At 46.1% G+C, this 22,875-nt stretch overlaps 1 protein-coding gene across 3 annotated transcripts in view; it reads right to left on the bottom strand.

Annotated features, from left to right (window-relative positions):
* Window positions 1–22,875, bottom strand: part of LOC105662510 (uncharacterized) — a 119,678-nt gene that overhangs the window by 71,660 nt on the left and 25,143 nt on the right. The window contains exon 1 of one of the 3 annotated variants that reach the window (XM_076531577.1): window positions 19,298–19,426. The exons of the other annotated variants lie outside the window; for them this stretch is intronic. Coding sequence (XP_076387692.1) covers window positions 19,298–19,338 — 41 coding nt within the window. The 5' untranslated portion in view covers window positions 19,339–19,426. Of the gene's footprint in view, window positions 1–19,297; window positions 19,427–22,875 lie in introns of those variants that run through there. 3 annotated transcript variants of the gene reach the window in all.

The raw sequence follows: 22,875 nt of genomic DNA, 5'->3' as shown, positions 1-22,875 counted from the left end.
ATTAGAATTTACTTTCTCTTTAAACATTCGACAAAAACCTTTAATCCAATGCTGCACGCTCTGAACTCTGAGCTCTGAAAATTTCATTTTCAACTACACCTGTCCATCTTTCGTCACAGAAGACTTATCCAAATAGCGTCGTAAAACCATGGCAGCTGGTGTCAAAGTATTAAAGGATTAAGAACGACGTTAATTAACCGTTGATTCGAAGAGACTCGGGTGCAACCTAGCACGACTCGACAACGAGATCGGTCAATATTCCTTCTCCTCTCGACCTGTTTCTTTTCTGTCGCGGCACCCACGACGACGCTCGAACAGCGTGAAAACGTCGGATTAACCTTTGTAATTGTAGAATTATGTGGCGATTAATAACTCGACAAGGCATGCGTGGGACTGCCGTGCTTTGTGGTTCAAACCGAGCCTGGAGATAATCATCGGTCGTGCCTGGAGCGCGGACGATACGTGCAACTATCTATACCATACTCTGCACTCTTAGCTGTTCGTACTGCTCCTTTCAAAAACTGCACCGAATTAATTCGAAGGAAATCGTTCGTGAAGGTGAAGAATCAACATTTAGCCGATCTCCTTTTAAACGAATTGCGATTGATAGATAATTCTTCGATTTATGATTCGAGAAAGGAAATAATTTTATACAGCAAGAAGATATTGCGTGAAATGGAGAAGAAGAAGAAGTAAAAGACTTCTGTCTTTGTGGCCACGGTGGCACGTAACAAATGAGCCCGCTTTCAAGCACGCATTACGCATTGGTCGCGCTGAATTACGCGCGGAAGTGGCCAGCCAGAATGTCACCGGGGCCGAATGTCCGCGCGCCTCGGTTCGCAGTCAGCACGCTTCGCGCCGTGCGCCGCTTCTTGGGAGGCGAGTCACCGGTTATAATCGATCGGTCTCGCTTCTTATCGAGCCTCGCTTAATATCCTCGATGGCCCGGTAACTACGCCTCGTTTCGTCGAGAATTGTCGTTGATTCGCGTTTAATGCACGGACCAGACCGTCCCTGGACTCCTACCAGCATCGTGCTAGCTCGATTATCGATTCACCGATCTATCCGTCTCGCTTTCGCGCGGACACGTCCAACGAATTTTTATCCGTCCTGTACTTTTGAATCGATTCGATAGTTGTCCGAGAGAACGCGTTAAATAAACGGCGATGCACGACGAAATTGTAAGAGAAAAGAGGCGGTAACGGCCCTTGCGAGGTTCTGAAAAACGATCTAGCCTCCGAACAGGATCGGTGCACCGTCGTACTCGTAAATCAATCTGACGGTTAGATTTCCATCCTCCGAGAGACTCGATCTTCGAGTATCCTCGAGTAACCGTACCAACGACAACGACAACGACACCTATTAAGCGTGAAACGATCGCAGAAGTCGAGCAGATGAAACTCGCACAGGTGCGCACAGCTGCGCACAGGCAGCCCGTTTAGAACGTCGCCTCGCGTTTATTAGCGATTAACTTAACTAACGTTACGGACACTGTGACGCAAACTGACTAGGATGACAGCACGGTCTGGCTTATTCCTGCTCTCGTCGTGCAATTAACTCTCGAGATACTGACAACGACTCTGCGTATCGTTCGATATCGCGCGTTACACGGAATTTTTTGCACGAACAAAGATAATTATTACCTTGCGATGAATCGACGACGACAGAGTTGACGCTTCGACGTTCGGTACCGACGATCACGACAATATTAGACTATCGTTAGGCTACCGTTAATGTCAGATATTCTGACCGTAACGATCACCGACGTTGATTAGAGATTAGGTATACAGTATGAAGATAGTAGTGGCCACGCACTTTGACGCGTTTAACTTTCCGAGGTGGTTGTTGACGATGCCGCGTAGGTTATCTCGAAGGAATTTTCTTGTTGGACGAAGAGCAAAGTCTCGACGATGGACGCCCTTAACCTTTCTTGCAGCTGCCCGGGGACATTTGTCCCTTGTGGCTTTTCGTTTGATCGATGGTACCGGTTGGAATTCCATTTGTCCTCTCGCATCTTCAGCATCGCTCGCTACACTCTTGTAAACCCGCGAGTCACATTCGCGTCGATTCAAATGAAATTCGGATTTTTCTCGAGTTTACTCGAGATTGATGACTCGTTTTTCTCTAGGTATACGAGTACATTTTTAAACGCGAAACGCGAGAAACAGATGGAAGTCGTTATAGTATATACTTTTGATAAAATCTATGAAAATTATTATCGATTCCGACCAGCGTTCTATAACATTCTAATATTTGAGAAAGAAGAACGCGGAAGAAGAGAACGAAGAGAAAACGAAGGGTGATATCGAATGTAGATGCTCACGAAAGAGGAAGCGCAACGGAAAAATGGAAATCACCGATTCGTCGGTGCATTAAAGCAGGTAAAAACTGATGCTTTGTCTGACAATTATCGAGTTTATCGGTGTTAACCATGGGATTACGTAAGAAAGCCGGATGCGAGGATAATCTACGATAATGGCACTTGGTCATAATTACCGTAGGATGGCAGTTTCTTCGAGTTAATTATCTGCGCAGAGGCGTACACGGTACGCGTACACGTAACGAAAGTCCTGTTCTTTTCTTTCGAGCCGATAAACTCTACGATCGTACGACATATTTTTCGTTGCGGCCATCTTAATTCGTATGTTCGCTCGTATACATTGTAAAAAAGATAGGATGACGTATAATGATTGTAGGAAGTCGTAAAGTATACGGACGGAACGTTCGACAGTTGTAAAACGATACGTTAACCCGTGAATATACGATCATCGTGTGCATTCCCATCGATTATTAATCCGCGTTAAGTAATAAGTTCTTTGTTATTATTTACTACTCTTACTCGGTGAAAGACTGGTTTACAGTTAAATACGGTAGTCAAGGATTTTGAATAAAATGCGGTTATGTAGTCGACTATTAACGCGTTTAACAACTATATCGATTTACTACGTTAATGTGCGCCTACTTGGAGGAAATATGATAAACAGTGTAAAATATACGAAAGAATAGGAAAGATTGTAAAATACGCGAATTTCGTTAACAGATAACAATGTAACGAGTATCGAACGACTCGAAGATTAAACGAGCCGATTCGCGGAAAGGTGAAATTCGCCTCGACATTCGTACGAAATACAGTTCCACGAGAATCCAGTTTGTTTTTCTCGAATGATGGCAAGCAAGGTAGGCGTGATCGTCAAGTAACTTTCGACCGAGTGATCATTAATCACCGTTCCACGTCGACACATAGCGTTTATTAAGTACCACACTCGAGTCTCGAAGTGTTAATCAATGAGAACTGCCAGTTTAATTTCCTTTACGACACGCGTGTGCCCGTAATAAGCGTCGACTTTGTTCTATCGTAACGGTACCCCTTTTAACAGGTAGACACCTGCCATTTTCATTACCAGCAAATATTCCAAGGAAACTTTCAGCCCTTCTTTATTCGATATCGGTACGCTATAGTAAACGTGAAAGCATAATTAACCGGTTCGATTCTCTGTAAAAGCCATGATTGGCGTTTCAGAATTCGAGAAGAACCACCTGATTTTACCCACTAACAGACACGCTCTTCAATTCCGATAAATCTTCTTTTGTTTCGTTCCTACCTTCGTATCTGTTATCTAGAAGAATTACTACATATAGTACATCTGTATTCGATTCTTTGGAATTTCTCGAGTTCTACGACTCTAGGACATTTTGCGAACCAGAGATATTTAGGGATTAAAAAACGAGAAATTTCGAATCTCCATCACCTGTGCGGGAATTACCGGAGGATCGTGTTCGAAATTTCGGATAACAGAGCATTAGTATCGTAATTTATTAGCGATTAGAGTCGAATTAGAAAATTTTCTGTAACTGGCAGGTAAGAAAGAACGAGGAGAGGAGAAAGAAGAAGCGGTAAGAAACGACGACGTAAAATGGCATACGGCTTAGCTCCTCCCGAGTGTCGTTTTTCCTTGGCCACTCGGAGCCAGCTTATCGCGATAGAATATGGAAATGTCCCGACGTGGGTGCGCTGCAACGAGGATTAACGTCCAAGATAATTTTCCTCCGCAATGTGCGCGACATTACGTAAACCGCGGACGATATCGTATTACAGATATGCGAGGAAAATTTTCAATTCGTTCCGAGTCGATAAAACGTTTCAGCGAGAAAGCTGTAATTAGCCTAAAACCGAAGGCTTTCGGATGAACGAAAAATCGTCAGCAAGATCCGTTCGTTCGGCGAATAAATATGAAATATGTCGAGATAAGCCCGTGTACCGGAGTGCGCACAAATCACCGATGCAACTTCTTTCTTTCTCGCGGAACAGCAGCGTTCGCTTCGACGATTCCACGATCGGGTCACATTTCGCCTGCTCATGCATGCGTGCGGCCGAGGGTAATATACGGTTATCCAGGTGTGTCATTGCTGGCCAACGGGGAACCAATACGGCCGAGGGTCATCGAAACCGCTCCAGTTTGCTCCGATAACCTCCTAACGGAGTTTGCCTAACGTAGTTTTCCTAACGGAGTCTTTCTCAATTTTCTCCAATGTTTCAGCCTCGAGCGTAGACGCACGAACTTTTCGATGTTACCGAGATTCAAAGGACTATCGTCGGAATGAATCGACTAGTATCCAACTTATGAAATTACCGGTGCACATCGACGTAACGAAGCAAAATCTTTTTGCTACCGTCGTCGCCTCGCATCTGGCTGTGTTTAGCGCGAAACGTGTACACGGATATCGTGTGAAATTTTGTCCGTGAGAAAAGAAACTCGAGCATAGCGTCTCTCCGTGTTTTTCCTTCGAATAATCCAGCTTCCCGACGAAGCTCGCGGACAAGTCGAACGATCGCGTTTAGATTCGATATTCGCTCGGTGCTCGGCATCGAAGCGAGCGGCGGCATCGTTAAATCCTACCATGGGGGGCTAACGACGACGAAATTCCTCGTGACTCGTTCGTGTCCCTTCTCGTTAATTCGTCTCGCCCCCTCCCTCTCTGCTACTCGGCCAAGTTAATTGTCCGGAGATAATTGGACCGGTAGCCACCTGTGATCGAACGATGTCACTCGTCCGGCGAATGGTTTTCCAGGCTCGCGGCGTGGCTTGGCGGCGCGGTCAACCGACTCGCGGAAGGAATTCGTATAGGCTTGATATTCAAATGAGACGCTGACTGCTCTCGTGCCGCGCGATTTTATCGATTCTACCGATACCGGCAAATTAATTAACCCGTTCGACGAGGAAGTCAGACGTTTAGGATAACTTTGGCTCAACTTTGCTTTTTTCTTCTTTTACCTTCGAGGCTAATTTAACAATTTGTTCGACTCGGAATTCGTTCGGGTAACGCGTTCACGAAAATTTCATGAAACGTTGGTAGATTCGTTCAAATCGATCATCGATCGCTCCAACGTTTTCGATCATTTCCAACAATCTCGTACTTGACTGTATACACCGGTTTTCAATATATTGCTCGGCAAATAACAGTATCTTCGTGAATTTTAGTCTTCTTCTGTGTATTAATGATCGAATAGTTAATCCATGACATCCGGCAATAAATTGAAATATATCGGCCATTTAGAAAAGTGAAAAGTACAAGCGACAAGCTGGAGCAACCGATCGTTAATAGAGCCGTATATTAACAAACCTATATGCGAATCTATTTTTCCCTCTTCCTAGATGTTCGATCGAATCTATAATACGATTCTTTTTTACACATTTCAATTCGTACCACTTTGAGACACATCGACCCGCGTAATTGGTCAATGGCAAGCAACGACGCGTAATATCTTAACAATCGAGGAAATGGAGGAAAGAGATTGGCAAAAGTCGGTGAAACGCGGTGGGATCGGGAGATCGCGATTCTGTATCGTTAGAGAACGCAGCCGGTGGTTCGTTAGGAGCGGGCTGCATCAAATCCAGCAATTAAACGCGAAGATCGCGTTTACGCGCAGATAAATACTGGTCATTTCGCGAGACGGAACTCTTGGAGAGACTTATGCCGCGGCGACACACTCGCGAGATAGCGCAAAAGACGAGAAGCGACCACTCCCTTCTGCGATCGCCGCTGCGTTCCTATCGAACGCGCATCTTCCGCTATGCCCTTATCTTGCTCCGTTCTGTTTCGTTCTGTTTCACTCGAAAATCGCGCTTCCTTCCACTCGGTCATGGAACGAATCCGGTTCAGATTCGTTCGCAATTACGACAGTAGCGAGATATCTTTTGTTAGGACGCGTTCAAAATTTCAATTGGAAAACGGAAAGAGAGAGAAAGAGAGAGAGAGAGAGGGAGGGAGGAAGGGGAAGAATGGATCGCAAGGACGTCGATGAAGAAAAAGAGTCGCTTCTGTCCTCTCTTGAATTACCATACCGACCGGATTATCTCTTCGAACTGGAAAACATCTCCATCGTTGAGGTTCGTGAATAATCCGATAAGCGAATTAAGATTAGCAGCTTCTGATGAGCCGCTAAGTGATTATCGACGTTTGCGTATCAAGCAGAACTTCGATGACACGAAGCCGCGGACATCCCACGGAATTGATCGTCCTTCGCAAATCCCTTGACAGCTCGTCGCTATAATCGGGATCGCTTCCAGTCTTGGCATAATTCGATATTTTCTACATTTGGTACGATTATTTTTCGCGGCAAATCGTAAACGATAGGTTAACGAGGACTTTCGATCGGCAGCTTGGAGAGGAATCTTCGTTGAAGCGGAACAATGGAATCGTGCGGTGTTCGCTCGCGATTGGCAGCTGTCGTGTATCTGGCCGAGATGACCCTGCCACTCCGTACTTAGAAAGCGACTATGTCATTCCGTCACGAAACTCTCTCTCCCCCTGTACCAAGTGTTTTCCGTGTCACCGTCGCTGTCGTGTCGACCACTTCCGTTCACGTGATTTCGTGACACGTCTCTTCTAATCGTGACCGGAGTCGTTCGATCGACTGCGACCATTTAACGATTTCTTTCGTCGCCTCGCGACATTGTAATTCTCTCGATATTCGCCGCAAAGCGGCTTATATTAAACGCTTCTACTTACAGCTATCGGATTGAAAGAAATAGTTGGGTATAAGATAGACGAGGCTCGTTTCGAACAGAAATATTAGTTTCCGACGAATTCGACACAGCCTTAAGGAAAATAATAATTCTGAGCAAACATCTAGAGATGGTAACTCGTAATCGGTCGAATTACGATATAAATATTATTGTAGGCTGGTTCGAACGATTGCTCCGTCGTCTGTTCGTGTTTCGAAGAATCATACGATGAAACGGGCATTGCGAAACACCGATACGCCACTCTGGTCGCATCCAACTAACAATAAGGTGCAACGACGCGACGTTTCGGATCACGGACGATTCTCCGAGGGGGCAATGTAGCTAACGGATCGTTTCGCAATCCATGGACGTGTCCGATGGTTTCCGTACTCTGACCCGTCCTACTAGCCCCCTCGCGCACTGTCTTTATAGTACATTGTTCCCTGGAACCGATCGCGATAACGGGAAGCTTTTGACATTTCGCCGAGTTGCTCGACATCCTGGTTCTCTGCACGAATAGGACACGCGAAATTAGCTCGCTACCTTCTTCCTGGAGGACGATTTCGTGTTTCGAAGGAGATCTTTTCACCGTTAGTAAGAGTAAGAGTTTCACCTACCTTCTCGAAGAATTTTCAGGCGAGTCGAAACATCGATAAACCGATCGGGTTAATCGACGATTACGACGCGGCGATGAACGAGCAACCCTAGCAAGAACCAGTAAGAGTCCACGGGTCAAGGCAAGCGGGACCACGTGCACGCGTGTACAGCGTGTATCGTGTACACGCAATGGCGCGAGAACACAGGTGGATCTTAACGAGTCTCGAGAACTTTTTCACCTTCCTCCTGTTCCTCCTCTTTCTTCCTCGTCGTTTTCTTCCAAAGAACTAGTTTCATGAATGTAAACCTTTTGCTTTACTTTGTAATCGTTCGCTACGCAAATCGATGCACAGATAAGGAAACGCATAGTCGGTTTTCCGATCGAGATACGGTCCTGGGAACTCGAGTATACTCGATGACCCTTACCACTGGAATCTCGGAAACGCTCCAAGACGCGCAGCTGTTAAGATAAAGAGTAACGTCTGAAAAAATCGATTCGAAGAAACGATTCGGATACCTGAGATAAAAGGAACGTTATCGAATAGATTAACTCGAAAGCGTATTAGACGGTAGCTCCTTGCTACGTTAATAGTTACGTTAGTTTTTAAACGATAACTTTCGAAAGTTAAGATATGCTCGATAACGGAAGGATTCGGTTTAAGCGTAGAAATCGGCGACTCGAAAATTCCATCCGGACGGCGCGGCGTGTACCGTCGAGAACCCGAAACACTCTGACCGCGCGACTCTGGCTAACACGCAGTGTCCGCGATTAAATCAGTCGGCCGCGATGTCACCTCCGGCGCGTGGTATGCGACCAAGGAATCCTTGACAGGAGGTCGCCGGATCCTGGTGACCCCCTGTGGCGCATGAATCACCGCGAGTTGCCTCGCCGTGTCTTGTCGCCCCTCGGCCAAGGTGACAGCTGTCAAGTCACTCTGCTATACGACACACTCTACGCCATACGCCGTACGACGTAAGCCATGCACGCAGCGCCGAATCGTGTAGGAGTTTCGCGTCTCCGCGTCGCGTCGTGTCTTTTACGTTAGCGTACGAACGCGCCCGTTCCTCGCCCAACCATTGGCGTACCTCCTAGCTTCTACGTACTCTGATTTTCATCGAATTTCACTGATTTATAATATACGTATAATTAATAAACGATTACTCCTACCGATCGACCAGCCGAATACGTTATTTCTCGATCTACGTGGAACATTTTATTTGCATTTAACAGAAGTAAAGGTCGAATAGGGTAGAAAAATCGATCGCGGCCATTTAGTAGATTAGAACGCTGATCGATAAAACGAATCGAGCGCACCAAGTGACTGTGCAACTCGCTCGAGTCCCGACAGCGCATTAAAATCGTGAGCGCGATCGGATCGATTCGACGCGATAAAAGAAAACGAAGACAGCAGCTCAGAGATCGACGTAAGGTGCGAAGGTGAGAGAACCCATCGTACGACGCGACCAGCGTTGCTGTCGGATCACGCTTCGAAGCTCACACGTTTTTCCTTCTCGCTTCTCGTTCGTTAGCTAATGGAATTACTTTAACGCAATGACACAGCGATTACATAATTGCGAGCCTCTCGTTGACTCTGTGCACCAACTGTGCCCATTACTCTCCGCTCCTGTCCGCCATGTTTCGCTCGCTCTCTTCGACGAGTCGTCCGCTTCGTTCCGCTCGCGTCCGAAGGAGACTCGGTCGATTATTCCTCGGAGACAAATGACGCGGACACCGGAGAGTAATGAACGGCAACGAGTACTCGGTGCGCGTGTCGAATGGTTTCCGAAGGGATGCACGTTCGTCGACTTCCCTTCGAGCGGAAGTCAGAATTCGGTTAACGCGACGACGGTGACTCGCGTTCTAACGTGGATCGTTCGAAACAGTTTCCTCGATTAGTCGTTCGAAATGATACTACGTATGTACGACGAGTGAAATCGTTTCGTCGAATAGCAGCACTGGCCGCGCGTCGCGTCGCAGCGATCGTCTTAAGAAATTTCGACGAAAAAGAGTTCCGTAAGCGGGTAGAATTTAGCGAGTAACCGGAGAGATTGGCGACGTAATAATAAATGTCGTTAAGCCGAAGAAGACAGGGCACGAGGGTCGCGAGGAAAGAAGCCGAAGCGATACGTCGTTGTTTGCCGTTCGCGACTCCGAGACAAGGGGGTAAGTCTCGAAGAGCCGACGCGCGGACAGCTCGGCGTTAATTACGCCACGTGGACGATCCTCGGACCGTCCTCGGACCGTCCTCGAATCGCCGATACATCAATGTCCATTAAAATCCCCTTCGTAGCAGGATTTATACGAGTGAACCGTGAAAGTTTCGCGCGGCTTCGAGGACACGGGCTTTTAATTCCACGTATTTGTTCGTTATTTATGTACCGTTTAATACCGAAGCAACGAGACATTTTCAATCGAAACTTCTATAACCACGAGCTAGCGTAAGATAAATATTATGAAATTTCTATCGCCGTTTATCGCGCTAATTAATAATTTGTCGATGCTCGTAAAACGTTTATTTAATTTCTTTCTAAATACTGTTGGTCCGATCGCGATAACAAAACTATAGGATCAACAGGATTACACTCCGCAAAGCATAAAAATTCGAGGACCCCTTTAATCATCCTACCCTTCGCTATTAATTCCATCCCTCGAGCTACTATTCCACGGTTTTCATTAAAAGCACGAGTCTCCCTTTCGCTCGAATCCGGCTTAAAACAATTGATACCTCGTAGTCCGTCATAACCCCAACCGAAAAGAAAAAGAAGAGATAAAATCTTCTCAGCCCTCGAAGTTCGGTCAGTTATAAGTATCCCAGTTACCGTTTCACCCTTTCCACGAAGCTGTCCGTGAAATAAAAACGAGAAAGAGCAACCAAAGTACGGTTACGGTAGAAAAAAAGGAACAAGCTTTCCCGGGGGTGCCGTGAACGTAAAGCTTTATGCAGGCGTTTCCATCATACTTCTCGGCGATTAGGACGTATCGCCGTTAAAAATGCATGCAATTAGTTGAAGCCACCCTTAAAAGCGCGTTGCTCCTTACGAGACGTTCGAACAACCCCTTCCTTCGGATGACAAAATTACGATCTACCGGGTGTCGTTAATATCGTGTCGGCTGAAAAAAAGAACGAGAAAATAGAAGTTGAGAGAGAGAGAGAGAGAGACACGATGCGCGAGCAACGGAGGATATAACACGATTTCGTCTGAGTTACGATTAGGGGTTATACGGGTATTTTAAATCGATACGCAGAGCAGACCGAAGCGAGCTCGATCGCAGCTTCTAACCTTGGTGTCTACCTGTTCCATGTTACGCGAGAATCTAACCGTCGCTAGAAATAGACGGAACAGGATAGCGAAACGCTCGAACGTTTTATTTAAGGGCTGATTCGATCGGAAGTCGTTTATCGTGCGCAAAGTAGCATCGAGGTGGTATCGACACGGTAGCGGCGAGCAACGTTGATCCTTCAGACCTTTTCGATCTTCGTCAATTTTCAAGTTGATTTCGAAATTCGACGATTCGAACACGCATAAATTTCGTTGTCGTACAACCGAACATCGTTCGCGGAACGCATTGTAGGTACTCGCGAACGCCCGCTGTTCGTACTTTCACAGCCAAGTTTCATTTTTTTTCATCCTCGAAGGCGGTTAACGAAGCTCCTTCCTCGTTCCACGACAGATGGCAGATGGAAAGAAGGGCTTCTTATACGGTTCTCGAGATATATAGCCACGTTTCCTCGAAATTAACGCGACAACTGCGGTAAATGGAAGTTTCCTGCTGAGGAGAATCGATCATTCGTACGACGCAACGAATGGAGATTCTGCGACTAACGGAAGAGTCTTCGAAGCGTGCTGCGAGCTGACAAATCGGGAATTCTACGTAGTCTTGGTTGGTAGCCCTTGATCGCGTTTTGCCTCTAATTAGACTGAAAACGACATCGTTTTCATGAAATTCTTCGGGCGAACGTCGAAAATTTATTGGAATAAAGTTATACCGTCGATAAGTTCGCTCGGTTCAATTGTTTCTAGCGCAATTCGAAATAACGTCGCGCGATGATCGCGTGTTCGTAGCACACGGATCGATGAGAATGAGGCAAAGTCGTTCCGAGCATCGTTCCTCGAGGAAAAAGGAACGCGAGAGTTCGCGGCTTCACGAGGACGTCGTTCCCGTCGATTTCACAGCCTTGCACGACATTTACGAGCGTTATAAAAGGTCTTAATCGGAATTCGAATCGAATCGAGTTCGGCAGGCTGGCCCGATAGCGATCTGACCTCACTTGGTTCAATCGGCGCGACAAGATCGAAACGGATGACGAGCGACTTCACAATAGTCCCGACCGAGGGAGATTTACGATAACGTCGATCGTTTCGCGAGTCCTTCATTCGTCATGACAGAACAGTGCGACTGTCAAAATCGCCGAGGAGATGCCGCGGAGTCGTCTCGGTGTCGTTCGATGTCCGAATCCTTCGATCCTGTCCTTTTTACCCTTCGTTCGTGATCGATCTTGATCAGCGACGTCCGCTGCTTTTTAACGATCTCTTACCGTTGCGATTTTCGCCGTGTGGCGAATAGAAAGAGAAAATCGGCAGAAATACATTTTCGCGCGACCGATCGAAGCTGTAAGTATTTTAGAGAACTTATCGACAACATTCATCGTTATTTGTCATCTCGGCCGAGTCGATATTCCGTAAAAGGAGTCCGCTAGTAATATACCCACGAGAAGAGGCTTAACAAGTCCATGGAACAGCAGGTTTTTGCACGGGTAGCAACTTTTGATCTCGATTAGGGGATGACCGTGAATAGAAGAAACAAGGTGAACTGGTCGCAACCGAGTAATTTATCGAGTAACCTATCCCGTGTCTCGTAACATGCTTACGCTTCAACTTTTGCTTCGCCGTTACTTATTTTAAGTTAAGCGGTCGAGAATTAAGATGCGTTTAAACTAAAACTTGACAGGAATTTCGGGAATTGGAAATTTGAAAAACGGTCAAACGATCGAGGAGAAAAGGTCCGAGTAAGAAAATTTGACTCGAAAGTGTTTTCATCGATCCTTCTTCCGTTCAGCGAAGCGAACACGTACGAGTCGCTTCTGGCACGGTCGATCATCATCGGCTATTCTTCCGTATTAATTTGCTGGAGCGTACACTGTGCACGAGACAAAGCGAGCAAAGCGTATGTGTCGCCTCGAACCGATTGGCCGGCGATGATAAGAGTCCCACGAGCGTCTTTTCTTTCGTTCTCGAAGCGGTTCAGAGTGATCCTTCTTCCGCCTGTTCCTCTTCATCATCGTCTTCGTCCTGCTTCTTTTTTCCGTCTTCCCTCTTCTTCTTTCGGGGGACGTTCGTTCGTCGTTCGTTACGGATGGTTGGTTACCGCTAGTAAAAATCCTTTGTGCCGTCACCAGTCATAATGACATCGGCTAAAAACTGTCAATGCTGGCGTGTATCAGCTTCCATGCATGCATTACCACCGACCAGTCTTCTACCGGGCTTTTTGCCTCCTCTTCGGCATCTCCGTTGCTCTCTCTTCGTCGAAACATAGATACGCTAATCGCTTGGAATCGCTGCTTCGATTTTAAGAATTTCGCGAGACAGATATTTCTTCGGATTTGTGAACGATTGGAATTTCAATTGGCAGATTTCTACATTTTATTCGACTTGCGTCCGCTCAACAACTTCTTCTCGCTAGATTAAATCGTTATTTCTCGGTGAGCATGTTCGTAGACGATAAATCGGTGTAAGATTCGAAAAATAAATGATTCAACAGAGTGAACAAGAATTGGCGAAAAAGGATAGGATCGAAAGGCCGAAGAAGACGGTGAATCGAAAACCACTAAAGAGGTACACGTGCAACGTTCGTAGACGTTGTCGTTCGGTTATCTGAAATCGCTCGATTTTCGTTTTTTTCTTCTTCGTCCGTTTACGGTATAATCTATCGAGGAAATAATCGAGCTGGGTCAATTTTATCCGAGATCCGTGGGCAAGGAAGAACGTTGACGACCGTAGCTGTGGTTACGAAATAGATGCCACGTTAGTTATTCGTTCCTCATTTTCGTAAAATTTTTAACGAAGAAGAATGTTCAATTTACTCGAACACGTACTTAACTTATTCGCTTCCGTAACACGAATATACGAAATACTTGTGCTCTAACTACGCATACATGTAGATAAGTATTTTTTCATCGGAATTCGTGATAAATAGCGGGGTAACGAAAATACGCTATTATGGAGAACTTGGTGTTAGTAGCGAACGGTCATGCAGTGGGCGACAGAAGTATCCGGTTCGCTAAAAATCGACCAGGAATAGAATGTTTTTCAGCGAAATGAAATATCGTAGGTGAACGGTTGACCTGGACGATAGCCATCGTAGCGAAAGGGTCTATCCTTTGAAAACGTAAGCGTAAACGTAAGCGTAAACGTAAGCGTAAGGGGATCGAGAGGACGCGCGATGGCATGCGAGCTTTTCGCCTGTTGCCTAGCGGGTTACGGTGCTCGGGTGCACCGGCAAAGTGGAGCGTACGCAATTGGCGGCCCGTCTGTGTTGTGGTCTTCCACGGCGTCACGCATCGTCGATCACGCCGCAAATCCGTTCGAGCCGTGATATCGCATCGACGTACCCGCGCCTCTGCAAATTGATCGCGCCATCGCAACGGAGACTCACGGATTCGCTCGCGCGTCTTTCAGCTTTCCGGGCGAACCGAGTTTTCGTCGAGCACGTGGATATTCGAAATTTGAAAAAGATTTTTCGAAAACATTCGGCTTTCGTTGGTGTTGCGATCGTTTCGCGCGGAATCGTCTGGTTGGATTAGCGATTTATCGAATAAACGAGCGATAGAAGGTACCGTCGAGCATCGAACGACGCGATCGACGAACATTTATCTTCGCACGGACGCCATGGGTGTAGGTGAACAGTTGAAAGAGCGCGCGTCGCGAGACGGCGAAGGAGCAACCGGTCGTTAGGGGGTCTGCGTTATGCTTTAGTCCGTTAAAGCGTAATCGTTTATAGGAGTCATGCGAGCGACGAACTGGCAGTTTCCAAGTTTTGCCTAACTGCCGTCTGCGATGAAAGGAGAGCAGGCAGAAGAGAACGGAATGGAACGGGACGCAGCGCGCACGCGGGTCAAGGAGGAAGGAAGCCGGGCCAGGAGGGTAGGCTCGTAGGTTCGCGAGCAAGTAACACCTTCGGCGTCGCGTGATACCGGTAATTACTGAAAAATACCCGGCCAGCCCTGGTGTTCTCGCTTTAGCTCGGCCAACAAAACGCCTTGCCAATTGCTCGTTACGTGCTATCGTGCGCGTAAACGTACCACCCAACCTCTTACATTTTGAAACTCGGCCGCTTATGCTCCCTAAATGCCTCGAACACGCTTCGTGGTCTCGATACGCGTCTCCAAACGATTCGACGTGTCGAGGTTAACTGTCGGTCTAAAGGTTAATTGTCTTTCATCGAACGAAGGCGATTTAATTAACGCGCTTCCGAATTTCTTTCGCGGCCGAGCATTCCTTCGCTGCTCGATAAAGTCGCCGCGATTCGATTTCGATACGTACTCCGTAAGTTAGTCGTAACTCGAATTGGCGAACGTTCGTCGGATCAGCTGTAACCGTAAATAAAATGTATCGAAGTTGAACGATATTATATTATCGGTCGGAGCAGCGTATATAAAGTGTGCTCGAATCCGGTTGCGGCTTTTATCATTTACGCTCGAGATCGTGATTTTTCATATTCGATTAATTGACGCGGCCCGAACGTCAGCCGAAACGCTTAATCGTGAGTCGCCGTGTAACTTTATTAACCCGCGGGACCTCGATCGCCTCTGCTTCGCCGACGCGAACGGGTTATCTCCCGTTTCCTCCGGGATTGATATGCCAATTAAGCGGTACCTTCAGGTTGAAACTGCGAGCAGCACGCGTGCTCGAACTGTTCGTTTAAACCTTACAGTTCACGGTTTACAGTTTACGCCGCTGACTGTCCGTCAGAAAAACCTTACCGATTTAGCCTACTTCGCGCTCAAGCTGTTCTATCCTCCTTATGTACTATCTTACGTATTTAGAATGCTATTATACGTTCATCTTACTACCAACGAGAACATTTGCCTTCGAGAAATTGAAAAGGCTAAACTTTATCGATACGCACGTGTCGATGCTTTAACAGAAATATCGTTTAACACGATATACAGATACGTGCCGAATAGAATCTTTATCGGGTGCAACTCTGTATTTTCCGATCGAGATATCGTTGGATGGTATTCGGCAAATAGTCGGACAAATTATTCCCTATTGGAAATGAAACGGTTCCGTGACTGAGAGAAGTCGTTGGCTAACTCCTTAAAAATTGTTTCGAAGATTAGGTAGCCGAGCGACGGTAGCGCGATAAAATTGCAACCGCTTTCGTGATCAAGAAATTGTTGAATCGCGTTTGAAAAGTTCTTGAAAATTAAATACTTGAGCGTGATACGAACAAGATTGCTACGGAACTTCCCTTTTGTTTCGTGATAAAGTAATCGTTTCATAAAATACCGTAAACGAGCTTCAAAATTAAATGCCAATCGTTCTTCTTCGCTTTTGGGCCTTCGTAAATGGTACATATTACATGGCACGTGTTATTTCCAACTTCCTCTCCAGACTGATTTCAAATCGGCGGTGGTTATTTTGTAAAAAGGAAAATAGTCCTCGTATTCGCAACGTGTAACGACGCGAATTTTTTCGATCGACTTACGAGGCTAACTCGTAAGTTTGCCTGGCTATTTTCTACGATATTTATACGATATTTATACGCGAAAGAATCTGCCGGAGACGATAAATGATAATTTTGGTCGGTAACGAATTGGAGGAATTATCGACGAGGCGAAAGAGCACCGAGCGCGTTTATCGTCGGGCACGGAAGACGGTTTTTGTTATCCGGACATTGAAGTGGCAGCGGAGAGAGTCGAAGCTCTTTAGAATTCGCGCTCGAGGCAGAGAAAAATATCCAAGATGAAATCGGCGAGGGTCAAAATGCATGACAAATAACGAGGCTTGTCCACCGGCGGAATGAAACAAAACCCTCTGGCAAAGACGCCATGCCGCTTTGTTCCCATTGTGGCCCGGTCTGGTGTCACTTCAAGGTAACGTTGCATTCGGTCGAGCGCGGTGTCGGATCGCCATCAGATGACGCTTGATAAAGGAACGACAAATTGGTACCACCCGAACGACTGCTGCTCTTCGCGGAAGATCCGACCGCGATAACGTTCGTGTCGATAAACACGCTACACGACCCCGTGCCTCTCGCGATTTCATGCATCGCCGTACACAATTTTCGTACGTGTTTCCGGTACGTTGAAAAATCGACGTTTTTTGTGCTTGGATACGCTTCGACTCCAGAAAGGATAGACGTCTTCTCTTTCTCGTCCGAGAGACGTACATTTAAATTTGTCCACTTACTCGCAACTATTTCGTACGATCTTCCGCGCAGCAAGAACAAACAGTGGAAAAACATCGAATCGTAACGGCTACGTAGACGCATCGATCATTATCGCCTTCTTACGACTTACAATTTATAATGTTCCCGGTCACTTATCTCGCGTTCAAGTTTCGTAAACGAACCTATAATCCATCATCAGAAATATCCACTACTTTTTAGCTACCAGAGTTAATCTACTAGAACTAAAGAGTCTAGTAAATGGAGACAAGATAGAGGAAGAGTCGATCGATCATCGAAGAAGGTTAATCGATTCAGAAGGTAAGGACACGTAAAAATTCAGATGGAAATGCCGTGATACGAAGAAGAAACAGGTCCTACCGATAGCCGTGATATCATCGGACGGTCGACTATTCACAACGGATACATTGTTTCCGAGAAAAAAGTCACCGTGTGCGGTGGATCACGGTTGGTCGATTACGGATCTCGATTCGATGAACACCGGTCCACGTCCGACGGCCACGGACAACCAAAGAGAAAAGATTTCCTACGCGGTAGGAGGATCTTCCGCTTCGTTTCGTCGTACCTATTCGATCGGCAATAAACGCGCTACAACTTTCTGGCGTCAACGTTTAACGTCGAACCCTCGACATTCCGATTACTTCTCTGCTACTTTACAGCCGAGCGTACGTTTTTAGAGGAACAATGTCGTGAAATTAACGAAACTGAACTACTTGCAAATTTGTTGTCGAACGAACGGATTAATTTCGATAGTAACTATACGAATTTTAACATCGTTTAGACGAATAGCCAACTCGAAGGACAACACGGTTCGGAACGAGCGTACGTCGAATACATTCGACGAAGATATTAATTAAAGAGAGATAAATTTACGAGGGGCTGAAATAAAGGCGAAAGGAACAAGACGCTTTCTCGTTTTGCCAAGGTTCGCGTTCGCGTCGTAGACAAACCGGCAAAATATCGTTACACGAAAACCGGAGTCTCGTCGTCCTGTTTCTTTCCGAGTGGCATCGGCTGGTTGTAACCGCGATCGTAGTCGATGATTGACTCGGATGACATCGACGGTTATTAAATCAAGATAACCGGTTTACACTGGCCAACCGGCAGGAAATAATGGCGATCGAGTTTGTACGAATATATATGTCCGTGACAAAGGGAGGACACACGAGCGTGTACCTACCAAGCTGGTTCAATCACGAACTACAAGAGATCGACGATCAGCTTCGTCCTCTTTGTCCTGACCAATGGCGCAATCATCTTTCGTGTTCTACATTTTTTCCTTTGTGTCGTATTAAATTTTACATTTGAACGTTGTTATTATGCCAAGCGATGAAAACGTTCTCTTTTTTTCTTCGAATTAATAGTTAATAGCGTTCAGTAAACAAGTAGAACATTTAACATCATTTGGTTAATAAGATAACTAATAAATTAGTATGTCGAAAGTTCGAAAGGAGAAAATTTCGGAGGTGGAAGGTAAGTCGAGGAAAGTTAAAGAAAAGTAGAAAAAGGATAAAGTAGCGAGGGTATAGATAAAGAGCATAGAGGTTCGGACGAAGGGATTTCTTCGACTAGTCGGACTAAAGCGGAAGTTTTAATGGTGGCTGAAGCAAGCTGGCGGAGAAAACACACGGTGGAAGACACCTCCCGGCGAAAATCCTCGGCAAAGAGGAGCAAGCCTCTCTGAATAATGAACCGTGTTCTCGGGTGCTTTATGCGGACCGCCGACCAGTCCCGTTTCCGTAAATTATAACCATTAGCGGCACTCGCGTTCCCCGTTACCCCTCGTCCGGGATAATTCTCGCGAAATTAAACGCACCGAATCAATTACTCGTCCGTTGCTCACCGAACACGATGGGAAATTGTCAGCTTGTCACCGTAACCGATGTTACATTTTAAGAAAACAATTTAAAGACGCGAGACGCCGTGATCGATTTTATGCCGCGTAGCCGTTCAGAATTACACGAAAGACAGGTTAAACGCGATAAACGCGATAAACGCGCGTCGAGAATGGATTAAAATGGTTAGGTTAGGTTCAGTCTGTATACCATTATTTCGCTTCGAACGTAATGCATCGAATAGCATTATTTACAGTTACAGAATGTGTAATCCGTTCGGTACTCTCTAAATTGCTAGCATTATGCATAGTCGATTCGGGATAATAGTTGGAGACGCGTCGCGGTTGTTGGTCGTGACAAGTTTCGTCGGAGTCGAGATTACTTAAACGAGCACGAAACTCGACGACTTCTGACAGAAAATTCGTCCTGGGATCAGCGTTGTGTACCTTAAAAGGCGTGTCGCTCCTTGACCCGCGTTGCTGTTCATCCGTCACGCTTGTCGGCTTTCGGGACACGGTTATACTTCGTACCAACACGATGCCAAGACCTGCTACAAACTCGCTGTGTCTCGGCACGAATTTATAAATTCGCCGACGAAACACCGTGATCGTCCAAGGACATCTGTTCGAGAAGTTCACCTTTCCGGCAGAGGAGCCGAATCATTTACGAATCGTTTCGCCGAACCGTTCTATAATATTATAATTTCTATATTCTCCAAGTAGTTCGCTTCGCGATAATAATTCGCCGATAAAAATATAGAAAAATATCAAGTTACGAAACTATTAATCCCGCGAACCGATCATTCGAATGATTTTGCAGAACGGTGAAACCGTGGTCCGACAAGTGGTCGGACGAAGAAATCTAATCGGACGCGCGTAATGACACGGCATTTAATAAAACGTTATTGAGTTTTTTATCGGTCGACGATAACGACAACGCTAGCCAGCGAGAGAAGGAGGCCGATTGATTTCTTTTGATAATACCTGTTCCACTAGATCGCCTTTTATCGTAGTATAATCCTTATTAAATTTCAACTGGTTCCGGTTATCATGCTCCATCCGAACGAGCGACAACGAAATAACATCGGACATTAACGAACACGCATACTTTTCCACCGATCCTAAATTTGCACTTTCTCCGTAGCAGAATTTTTCGAATCGGTGAAAAATCGATTTCTCGAGCGAGTCTCTTGAGGAAATTGTGCGAGTGTTGCTCGCGCACGCGATCGTCGTTGTAATTGAAATTGTCGGTAACGCGGTAAATCGACAGGCGATGTAGCTCGGGTCCGAAAACTTTCGAAGGTTATAATTGTAAGAGGCGAAAATTGTTGAATTTCGTGTTGCGCAAGAGTTTATCCTTCAATTTGTTGAACGCGTGCTCGTTATCTTGACTCGAAATATCTTGAAAAATTTCCGACTGACGCATCGTGACAAGGGAAACGCCCAAGCACTCGGATCCGAGTCAAAATTCACTGACACTTTCGATCGATCGTAAAAACGAACGATCCGTTTCGCTGTATGGAAGCGTGTAATTCGTTCCCTTCAGCTGGTGCGCGATAAGCGATTCGCGTTATCTTCGGTCATTCGATTTGACCTGGATTTATGTGATCGCGATCGAAGCTTCCTCCGCGTAAGATAAGTTTCATCCGTGGTCTCGATTTGTTTCAGGTGCATTGCACGCGGACCTTGCAACAACGTCCCAGTCATCCTAGCTGGTTTCCTGTCTCTGCTTGATAAATCGCTTCGAGTACGCGGCGCACTACCTTACAGTACGCGCCCGTAAAAGGAGCAACGTCGATCAATCGAACGAACGACTAGTCGATTAACTTCTCTTTAATTTCGTCGCGACAGGAAGAGCAGATAACCTATTATTACGATTATCGCCGACAATTCTAATAAAGGTATCGAATCGAACGCGCATTCTGGATAATCGTTTAATCGAATACGACGCTTTCTTGATCGCATGTTGTTTCTTCCGCCTCGAAGAAATCGTAAATTCGGTCCAACAACTATAAAAGCGATTAGATATAAAAGCGCGCGTTGCTTTTCCACGATTTCGCCGGGTAGCGTTTTCGAGAAGTCTCTGGGAATCGCGAGGACGGCGCGGTGAAACGATCGTTCATAAATTGCCACGGCCAAGTCGTATAACTTTCTCGCGCGATACCCAAAGCAGAATCGAGCGTACAGCCGTGCGCGCAGCTGGACAATCACCTTTCACGCTCGTCTCCTGCCAGTTTCTCCCGACTGGACGGACATTTTCCATTTCGAATTGCCTCCAGGATGCTCCTATCCTCTGCCACTTTGTTGCCGTTGCGTCTTCCACTTCCGAGGACGGTTACCATTCTCCTCGAACAACCGTGTTTCGATAGTTTTATCGACCACGACCTCTCGCGAATCGCGTACCTCTTCGACTACACCGTTCATTTTTTTTCCATATTCGATGTCAGTTATGAAACGCATCTGCTCCGTTGATGGAAAAAAATATACTTTCGTTGCGTCGAACGGGACACCTGTCTTGCTTTGTAATACTTTTACGGAACGTTTGTCACCGTACACGAGTAATTTCTGTAACTTTAAACTTTCGCGCGACTTTAGCGAACTACGGCATTTGTGACGCTGCTTAATCGCGTACCGTTTCGAAACGGAAAGTAGCGAGGTAAGAATTATTAAAGGGGAAAGGATCGAAACGAAGGACCGTGGCGCGTCTTTTCTCTGGCTTTTCGCTACGAAACGAGTAACTCGGTAGAATTTTATTTTCCTCCCACGTGGTTGAATTTCGAAGCGTCCAGCTCGAAGAAACCGAGCCATCACCGTGGCAGAAAGTTCCGAGCGCGAAACCGCTCGCTTCAGCCTACACGGAAACGATCCTCGGCTATGATTTATAGACGGTGGCTAGTTATCGTGAAAGCGGAGAAGTCGAGCGGCATCGGTTTGCAACGTGGATCGTTCCTCGAGTCCAAACGGACGTTCGGCATTCCGAGCTAGATTACTTTGTACTTTTGCGACTCACCTGTGCCAAAGCGAAATCAATTTCTGCCACGCAGTGGACAGTTTTAATTTTCCTACGATTGTTTTCTGCTCGTCGCTGCGTGACCGAGCTTCGCTCCTTCTAATCGATCACTGACAACCAGCCTCCACAACTTTATCTACGGAGCTTCGATATTTGTTCGCGATAACTCCGAAAGAACATTTCGAGTTTCTTCGAGCTGGTTTCGAAACGATTAATTGCAGATGTAACATCAACGATGCGTATCGTGCATAAAATCAGAAAATTTCAAATTTAACGTCTACAAATTGACACGCCGTGCTAAGAAATAGCTTACACGGCTATGGTAATTTCATGGAAACTTCTTGCTTTTAATAAGATCGATTTATCGCTTCTCGCGAGATCTTCTCGGACGAATATGTCGCCTGTCGCGCCGCGCCGCGCCGCGCCGTGTACCGTTAAACGATGTTCGGAGCGTGTTACGTTCAATAAAAATTTGAAAATTTTCCTTCGAATGTTTTGCTTGTCTTAAATAAAGAGCGACTCCACGGTAGACGAAAATCGGCCGAAACTGTACGGGTAGGAAGATTTTCGCGTCATAAAGACTCGGATATATCTCTGCGGATCAGCGAACTAGCAATTTTTGAAAGTTTCGCCGCGCAACCTCTTGCAATTTCTACATAACAGCGGGAGCAGAGATTCGATTGATTCAAATCACGGACGTAGATCGATCGTGCGCTGTAAAAGCCAATAAGTGGGAAAAGATCGAACGTTTTCACCGAGTAATTAGAGACGAATTTACTTCCCTGTCGAAGGTCAACGTTGCCAATCAATTAAGACCGTGGCTGTTAATTAGCGAGGGAATCAGGTAATTGATACCGATTCGAGGTAAATCGCGATCAAATTAGCTCGCTCGGTATCAGCCACTTTAATTGGCCAACGACGAATTAATCGTGTACCCTGGACTCGAATAAACGGGATTTAGTTTATCCAGATTTTAATTGGTTCCCGTGACAAGAGGGCTGGAAGAATGAACGAG

Source organism: Megachile rotundata, chromosome 5, assembly GCF_050947335.1.
Source record: "Megachile rotundata isolate GNS110a chromosome 5, iyMegRotu1, whole genome shotgun sequence".
Taxonomy (NCBI): domain Eukaryota; kingdom Metazoa; phylum Arthropoda; class Insecta; order Hymenoptera; family Megachilidae; genus Megachile; species Megachile rotundata.
Note: the sequence above shows the minus strand (reverse complement) of the source record. Positions and strands in the feature narration are given on the sequence as shown.